Consider the following 9110-nt stretch of genomic DNA (forward strand, 5'->3'; position numbering starts at 1 on the left):
TTTTTTATATAATTATTTCAGATTTAGTAGGTTAATTCAATTAAGTCTAATTTTTTTGTCTTTTATTTTTTTTTATTCAATTTAATTCTTCAGCATCTTTAACATTTCATTGATTATAATTTAAGTTATGTTATTTATTTTAATTTATTTTCTATAAAATTATTTTAATTTCATTATCCAAGTCACAAATTTTGCGAGCCAATTGGGTTTACCTGGTTCGTTTTATTATGAACTTTTCTTAGATTGATTATTTTTTCTTCTAATTATATCATTAAACAATGAGTTTATTTGAAATTATACTTCATAATTTATTTAATTTTTTTTCTATAGGGATATTTCAGTTCAAAGACCAGAGTCATAGGCCTAGTGAGTTAACATATGTTGACTTAGATTATTTTTTTGGTTTACTTTTTATAAAATTATCATAGTCTCATGATCTAGATCATGAGTTTGGTAAGTTAACTTGAGTTTACTCAGGTTATTTTTTGTATATTTTTTAAATTGATTTTTTTTTAATTTCATCTAGCATTGAGTTAATTGAGAATTAAGTTTCATAATTTATTTTAATTTATTTTTTATGGGTTATCTTGATCTCAAGAGCCGAATCGAGGATTTAATAAATTAATTCGAGTTGATATGAGTTATTTTTTTATTTTTTTAATTATTTTTTTAAATTCCATGCTTCAATATTGGGTTAGTTGGAAATTATACTTTATAATTTATTTAAATTTATTTTATATAAGATTATCATTATTTCATGACTTGATAATAAATTTAGAAGGTTAACCCGACTCGATTTAATATATTATCATCTTAATATGTTTTTTTTTTAAAATATTTTCTTGAATTTTTTTAATTAAATTATATTTTTATTATCTATTTAAGGTAGCTTTACACTATTTAAATAGATAAATTTATATCAAATTAATTTTCACACAATTTAAACTGTTTTGTGTAATAAAAACATCAGCCCCCCATCTGATCTGATGATCCGTATACATGTATCGCTAGATCCCAAGATATTTACAGATGGAGAGATATGGCACTCATGGAGCTGCTTACTTTTGAATCTGGCAAGAGAATGAAGTTGGAGGCAGGTAAGCTTATGATTGTTTACCCCACCAAAATCCTCTGAATACCTCTGTTGAGGCAGTAAAGCACAGTTCCACATAATGTGGCTGTTGAGTATTGAAGCTAGCTCAATGATTGAAGATTATCAGCCCTCCTGACCTGTGAAAAACATGGTCATTCAATTAAATTCCAAAAATTGGAAAAAATAAATAATAATAATTAAAGTGATGCCATTAATTATAGTCTAGAACCAAATTGCTGCATCATCCATGGCCATTGTTCATGTTAAAAGATAGAAAATGGAGGTCGAAAATTTGGTAACTTCATAAATTTGGTGAAGTTTGGTAAGCTTTCAGTTTTGAGTAATAATTGACATGACATATGCAAGGAATCAGGTGGCCTTATTATTATTATAAACCTTAGCAATGATAAGAAAAAAAACATGTTTTTTTAAAAATTATATAATTTCAATTTAAAATTTATTTATTTTATTTTTGTGTTTTTTTCTTCTCAATTAAAATAAAAATATTTTTATTATAGAAATTCAATAAACAAACTAATAACACACATGTAAAATCTCAAGAAACAAAAACCAAACTGGAAAAAATGTTTTTGCAAGAAATTAAAAAACATGGCTGGTAAATTTTGCTAGGCAAGTTGTTATCTTGTTGACAAGTGTCATAATTTTGCTACATGCATTGACTTGAATCATCACTGACAAAAAGATTTTGGTGTACAAGTACACGTACAGACCTCACTCACTTCATCTACAGAACTCCACAAAAGCAAAGAAAGATAAAAAAACAAAAAACCAACAAGAACCACCCTCTCTGTTCCTCCATGTCACTTTTCCAACAAGAAAGATTTATGGGTTCTTTGACGTTTTGCGAATTGTGGTGGAAAATGGCTGAAGGACCGGCCACTTGCAAAAGTAGAAGACGTTGTTGTTAAGAATTTCAACAGACTAAACCACCCCACTCTGGCCCTTCGGTTTGATTCCCCCATCCCCTCCCTCTCTCAATCTATGTTAAAAACAGTTTCACTTTGCTTTGGTTTTGTGGGTTTTAAGGAAGGTTAGACACAATTTCCCAAAAAGCTCACTCTGTCGGCATTTTGTGCCCCCCTCTTTTAGCCAGGATTTGAGTAGGATTCAATTCAAGTATTTTTCTTTTTCGGGTCTCTCTCTTTTTATCCCACCTCTTTTTTGTAAAATATTCTTATCCTGACTATGACATACTGGTTTTGTTTTGTCAAAGTTAAAAGTTTAAAGTATTTTTTGCAGGATTGGTTTCTGTTAAAGAGATGATGAAAACCATGACCTTTTGTGTCATGAGTGTCTTCTTTCGGTAACTATGTATTTATGGGAATTGGGTTCTATAACTGATCTTGGATTCATCCGATTCTATTGTTTCTGCAGATTCTTAATTTGTTTCAGGTCAGGTTCTGTCTGAATCTTGTGTTTTGCTGTTTTAAGATTGGGTAGACAATTGTGCCATATACTTCCAGTATGATTTCAAGCTGAAGTTGAAGGGTTTTTCTTTCAATTTTTGTTTTTTCTTTCAACTGTGTCATACCTTGCTGGGTGTTTTGGGATTATGGGGTAAGATATTTGGGACTACTGATTACATTATATGTGAATTTGGCTAAATTTGTATGGAGAGTGATTCTGGATTGTCTATTATTGGCATGGATTTCCAGTTCTCTTGATTGGATTGAGGTCCTTCTGTTTTCTTTACCTAATTGATACTATCTTTTTCTACATTTGGTGAGCTTAATTATACTTCCTCTTTTGCTTGATGCCTGCCATGATCGGTTGAATTCCTGCCTCCACATTTAGAAATTCCATGGCATCTGTTGAAATATGCTCCAATTTTCTACTTGTGTTGCTTAACCTTTGATTTCAGTAACATCGTAACCTTTTTGCGTACCCTGTTAAATAATATGCGTTAATTCATCGTTTCGATTGGAATTATTCCTTTTCAACAAATTGATGTTCTAAGAACTTGCAATAATTGTAATTGTTTTATTAAATGAGTTTGTTGTTGTAAGTAATTTCTTAAATAGCTATATGATTTTATTTCCTATCCTGAATCTCTCTGGCACTCATGTGTTACTCAACAGGCCAAAATTCACCAGCCTGCTTGTGTAAAACATTTTGCACTATGCGTTGGTGGACCAAGTTTCTCAAAGGTTCTAGCCATAAGGGGCACTATCATAGGAGATATGAAGATAGATATCGGGATGAGCCTCGCCAATCAGTGGTAATCATAGTCTCTGCGCTTTTATAACTGTTCTCCATGATGTGATGCTGGCCTACTCTTGTCCATGATATGATGCTGGCCTAATCTCTCTGAAAGGAGCTAGTTTGTGGGATAAATTTTGTGTGATTAGTTAATGAAACAGATGGGACGTTGTAATCTTCTTTCATAATTTTATATATGCTGGCACTTTCTTTTAAAAGTTCTAAATTTTTCCTGAGCTAACTGTATGCTAACGGACAACTTGGTACAGGATGATTCATCAGGTTTTGACAAAGATGAAATCGAATGTGCTATTGCACTTTCCCTTTCTGTAGAAGATCAAAAAGGGAAAAAAGTAATTGGTAAGTTGCAAAGCTGTAAGCACTGATTAGGTTCTTACTCCCAATTTTAATTTGAAAACTTTTAATGACTGTGCAACATGACTGTTGACTCAATGTTTCAAGCAGTTTTGGATAAGATATCAGAAAGAAATACCAAAATAGTTATACTTCAATTAAGTTCTTGTCCGTGCTGTGTCTTTTTTTTTTCTGTATCAGCATTATGTAAGCTGAATATGCAACAAATCACATGACAATGCTTTCAATCATGCCTACATTAACAGAAAGAATTCATTCTGGATAATATATCATTTTAAAGGTTTCATAATATAGTCCTTTTCGTTTAAAATGAACCACGGCTTTATCAAATAACTGGCTGGTTTCATTCATAAAATTCATATTCAGAGTCAAGAAAGCAACATTCTTCCTTTTCTTTTGTATATGTTGATGATTTATTGTCAATGATGCCCCTTTGTTCTTATCTCATTCACTGTTTAATGATCAAGTAAAAAAATGCATTTCAATCAGAGGAAGATTCTGAGTCAGAACAGTCAGAGGAAGATCACCAGACCCACCAGTCAGAGGAAGATTACCAGACCCACCAGTCACAGGAAGATTACCAGACCCACCAGCCAGAGGAAGATTACCAGACCCACCAGTCACAGGAAGATTACCAGACCCACCAGCCAGAGGAAGATGAGAAGGATGTGAACGCTCAATTGGAAGAAGATGAGCAACTTGCCAAAGCTATTCAAGAAAGTTTAAGTGTGGAGCCTCCTCCTCAAGCTCGATATGACAGTGGAAATGTAGTTCCACCTTATGCATTCTTCTTTCCATCAAGCTACAGGTAACTGTGGTTTTGTAGAACAGTCATTTGTCTGCAGTTCTATTGATGCAACATGCATTCAAATCAGGTTTCAAAAGGATAAATAATTATTCTTCCTCTTAATAAACTCTTTCAGTAGATTGATTTCTTCTTTAGGGTGATAAATGAAATGCATAGCCTCATGCGATAAAATGCACTCATATGTATTTTATGAGATCAGTTTGTAGAAAAATTATGTGGTCTCTATTATATTAGCCAGACATTTGAGCTTTCATCTTTCCATCAAAGGGAAAAAATGAAGTTAGTCAAGAAAACATTGGAGGTGCTATGTATTCTTGAACATGTAATTGCATGTAAATATTTTTCAGATATGATGTTGCTTGCAAATCTCCTTTTTCATATCACAGTTCGGAGAGATCTGATTGTTAATTTATTGCTCCTAGGATCTGTGCTGGGTGCAACACTGAGATTGGTCAAGGACGGTTTTTGAGTTGCCTGGACAGTGTTTGGCATCCTGATTGTTTTCGTTGTGATGCTTGCAATCTGCCAATTTCTGATTATGAGGTATAAATCTAAATCTTATTCAAGTGAATTGATATTCCTGTCTGGAATTGATTGGCAGTGTGCTTGAGTTCATAACTGATGTCCTTTATTTTGGTGGAGTATCAAGTAACTGGTGTTTGTTTGTTTACTGACTCTCAAATTCATTTCTGTGATAGTTTTCGATGTCTGGAAATCGTCATTATCACAAATCCTGCTATAGGAATCAGCATCATCCGAAATGCGATGTTTGCAACAACTTTGTAAGTATTTATTAACAGAAACACAACAGTCCCATCTTCTGGTCTAGTAATTAATTATTGATTCAAGGCTTTGCTGAGTAGTTGTACAAGGAAGCCAATCTTCTGCAAACCATAGTAGGGCTTCATTCTAACCAGACTAACAGATTATATAATAAGCGGCTTTATTGTGGAGAGAAACCATAGCAAATATCAAACTTGAACAATTTTTATTGAATCCTTATTTTTAGTTGAAGAAGAATCAATGTTTGTAGCTAAAAGTCATCCAACGGTGGCCCTTTTTGGTAAAAAATCAGTTGATACCTCTAAAGTCAGCAATGGTTATGCTTAAATATTAGATGTGCTAGTTGTATATCCAAAAGAAATAAATAATTTAGAGAGTCATTGAAATGTTCTCTGATGTTCTTTCTTTGCTACGTGTTCTCTCGAACTGAGGAATCACCTGTTATGTAAGCACCTCATTTGGTGAATAAAGGTGTGGTGGGATTTGAGTTTGTAATGTACAAGGATCAAGTGTTTTTCATCTTTAGAGAGGAACAATAACCAACTCGACTGCTATAATCTGTGTTAGATGCACACATTTTGTTTGCTAGGTAATGAATATTAATAGTTATATCCTAGTAACTTTGTGGTTTAGTAATCTGCAACAACCACTGAAACCAATTTTCTTCTCCATCTGTTGTAATCTTTATGATCACATTTTGTGTTAACTTATAGAGCTCATGGGCTGACAGATGCGGGAATGTGCTGGGTCCCTGACCTGTCCATGTGCAACCTTTTGGATAGTGTCATTTAACCTTGGATTTTGCATCTGCTAGAGTAACTGGACACAATATATATTGTTTAATTCTAGCATCTCTGGGATTGTGGAATTTACAATATTATCGTTTCTTCTAATTTCAATTATATATCATCTAAAACCAGAACATTAATATTTCATCATGTTGCTTCTATATATCTATCCCCTTGATTGCATGGTGACCTTAAAATTTTTCTTTCCATCTCTTTTTGTACAGATTCCTACAAATTCATCTGGTCTCATTGAGTATAAGGTCCATCCTTTCTGGAAACAAAAATACTGCCCCTCACATGAGCGTGATGGAACTCCTCGTTGCTGTTGTTGTGAGAGAATGGAGGTTGGTTCAGAGAATTTGAAACCGCCTTCCTTTAATCCAAAATAGGAGAGAAGGGAGGGGAAACAAAGGATCTTAGAAAGAAAATGTAAAATGTATTTTTTTCTGAAAAAAGGTTTTGATTTTATAGTAATATATTTGTTTTTTTCCCAATCCATGCAGCCTAGGGACACGAGATATCTATCGCTTGATGATGGAAGGAAGCTGTGTCTAGAGTGTCTAGACTCTGCAATAGTGGATACTCTTGAATGCCAACCTCTTTACTTTGAGATACGAGAATTTTATGAAGGTTTAAATATGAAGGTGGAGCAGGAAATTCCTTTACTTTTGGTTGAGAGAACAGCCCTAAATGAGGCCATGGAGGGAGAAAAGAATGTAAGGCTGATGTATCATGGCCGTCAATATTTAAACTTTTTCTTCTTGTTTTTATTTTCATTTTTTACATGTTTGTGGTCAGGGTCATCATCACTTGCCCGAAACCAGAGGGCTCTGCTTGTCGGAAGAACAAACTGTTACAACAGTAATTTTTCCCTTCACAAGTCCTGCTCAAACTACTGTTTTGTTTGTTAGATTGGAATTCTGTATTTATTTAACCCCAACGATCAGGTTTCGAGGAGGCCAAGGAATGGGGCAGAACAACGTTCCATAGACATAATAACAGAATCTTATAGGCTAAGCCGTAGGTGTGAAGTGACTGCAATTCTCATTCTGTATGGCCTTCCCAGGTATTATCATTTATTTGCGTTGATCACTTGTCAAACTCATCATCGTTCGTGATATTTGAGAATTTACTTGTATGCATCATTTAGGGCCATGTTTGTTTTTGTGGGTTTAACTGTGTTTTTGAAAAAAAATTAGTTTTCTTACTTTTATGTTTTTAGATTGTTTTGATACACTAATATCAACAATAAATTTAAAAAATATATATAAAAACATTATTTTAAAATATTTTTAAGTGAAAAACACTTTAAAAAACAATTTCTATCATAATCTCAAACACGCTTTGCATTCCGTACATACAGGTTGTTGACTGGTTCGATTCTGGCTCATGAGATGATGCATGCATGGCTTCGACTTAAAGGTTTGTCCATCCTTTGACATATATGAACGTGGCTTTTCCTCTTTTTTGTATGGTCAGCTAAGTAGTACAAATTTGGTCTTTGACAGGCTATCCCAACCTCCGTCCAGACGTTGAAGAAGGCATATGCCAGGTGCTGGCTCACATGTGGCTGGATTCTGAGATTTATTCTAGTTCCGGAAATGAAGGTGCTTCCTCCTCCTCCTCGTCTTCATCCTCACCACCACCATCATCAAAGAAGGGACAGCAGTCTGACTTTGAGAAGACACTTGGTGAGTTTTTCAAACACCAGATCGAGTCAGATGAGTCTCCGGCTTATGGAGAAGGGTTCAGGGTAGGTAACCAGGCAGTGCTGAAATATGGCCTCCGGACAACCCTTGACCACATTCGGATGACAGGAAACTTTCCTGTTTGATATAATGACTGGATAGTTATAGCTATAAGGGGTATTTTCTCGCACTACACCTCCCTCACCCCTGCCATAGAAAACCTACACCATCAAAAGTCGAAGACCAACATAAAAAGGGAAAACACCAGGAGACTTTACAAGCAATAAAAGTGAAATTGCCTTTGCGCAATTATTGTAAAAATCTTTAAAGTTTGGCACCAACAAGCTGTCGAAACTACTCAGAAGATTGAACGTATAAGAATGCTTTCTTTACATCATTTCCTTGCTCTCCATTGTTCACTTTGAAGAATCACATTATTATCAACACGACAGCCATATTTGATAATGCACTTGAGAAACCTGTTAGATGGTGTCATTTCATGCTGACTAATCTAATCATATTATTTAGACTCCTTATTTGACTTGTGTTTCATTACAAGTCAGATAGTAATTTTTTATATGTTTTTTAACATAAAAATATCAAATATAAATTAAAAAATTTATATAAATATCTAATTAAATAAATCAAGAATTATATGTCAATAACTATTTATTAAAATTATTTTTTATTTAATAAATATAAGATTGTACTTATTAAAAATACTATTTAAAAATAAATAATTTCTATTTTTAAAATAAAGTTCAATTATATAAAAAAATGGATGATGTAGAATAATTTCTTTAAAAATCAAATACATATAAAATAATTTAAAAAATAATATTTACAAAAGGCTAAATACAAAAAATAAAAATAAGAGAGAATGGGCATTAATTTAAATATAAATTAAAATATTATTTATAAACACATAAAAATAAAAATAAATAATTTTTTTTAAAAAATTATATATAAAAGAAATGAAGCAATGCTAGATTTAACCAAATAGAATGAGCCTGCATGTTAAAAAAAAATTATATATAAAAAAAATGAAGCAATGCTAAATTTAACCAAATAGAATGAGCCTGCATGTTGACCCTATTTTTTTAAAACATGTAATAGGGGCATGACATATCTGCCCTAATATTGTTTAAAGGAAAAATCTAAATAATATGTGTATTATTTAGATTCTGGTTATTATGGTAATTAAAAAAATAAAATATATGTTATTTTGTTCTAAAAATGAATTTTTTTAACCTTTTTTTTCACCATAAACACCTTGAAAATAGTCTAAACACTTTGACAAACACGTAAACAGGTATAAAAAATCAAAAACCACATAAAAACCTAAAAATTAATCC

At 32.6% G+C, this 9110-nt stretch overlaps 1 protein-coding gene across 5 annotated transcripts; it reads left to right on the plus strand.

The window, feature by feature from the left end:
* Positions 1–1827: 1827 nt before the first annotated feature.
* Positions 1828–8155, plus strand: LOC105126513 (protein DA1-related 1). 5 transcript variants are annotated; one of them, XM_011027392.1, is made up of 14 exons: positions 1828–2247; positions 2354–2506; positions 3193–3332; positions 3583–3673; positions 4178–4264; positions 4319–4496; positions 4919–5039; positions 5195–5278; positions 6292–6411; positions 6571–6783; positions 6866–6928; positions 7015–7133; positions 7431–7489; positions 7576–8155. In XM_011027392.1, exons 3-14 carry the CDS (start codon positions 3234–3236, stop codon positions 7899–7901), a joined length of 1560 nt encoding a protein of 519 aa, XP_011025694.1. In that variant the 5' UTR covers positions 1828–2247; positions 2354–2506; positions 3193–3233; the 3' UTR covers positions 7902–8155. The 5 variants fall into 5 exon arrangements, with proteins under 5 accessions (XP_011025694.1, XP_011025690.1, XP_011025691.1 ...); XM_011027388.1 differs by having other exon boundaries at positions 4178–4496; XM_011027389.1 differs by having other exon boundaries at positions 1828–2230; positions 4178–4496.
* The last annotated feature ends 955 nt before the right edge of the window (positions 8156–9110 follow it).

The sequence above is a fragment of the Populus euphratica genome, unplaced genomic scaffold, assembly GCF_000495115.2.
Source record: "Populus euphratica unplaced genomic scaffold, PopEup_1.0 scaffold41.1, whole genome shotgun sequence".
In the NCBI taxonomy this organism is placed as follows: Eukaryota; Viridiplantae; Streptophyta; class Magnoliopsida; order Malpighiales; family Salicaceae; genus Populus; species Populus euphratica.

Coding starts and splice junctions, on each gene's coding strand:
- LOC105126513 (XM_011027388.1), top strand. CDS start 3,234: ATGCGTTGGTGGACCAAGTTTCTCAAAGGTTCTAGCCATAAGGGGCAC. Junction 3,674..4,177: donor AAAAGGGAAAAAAGTAATTG/GTAAGTTGCAAA, acceptor CATTTCAATCAG/AGGAAGATTCTGAGTCAGAA. Junction 7,134..7,430: donor ATTCTGTATGGCCTTCCCAG/GTATTATCATTT, acceptor CCGTACATACAG/GTTGTTGACTGGTTCGATTC.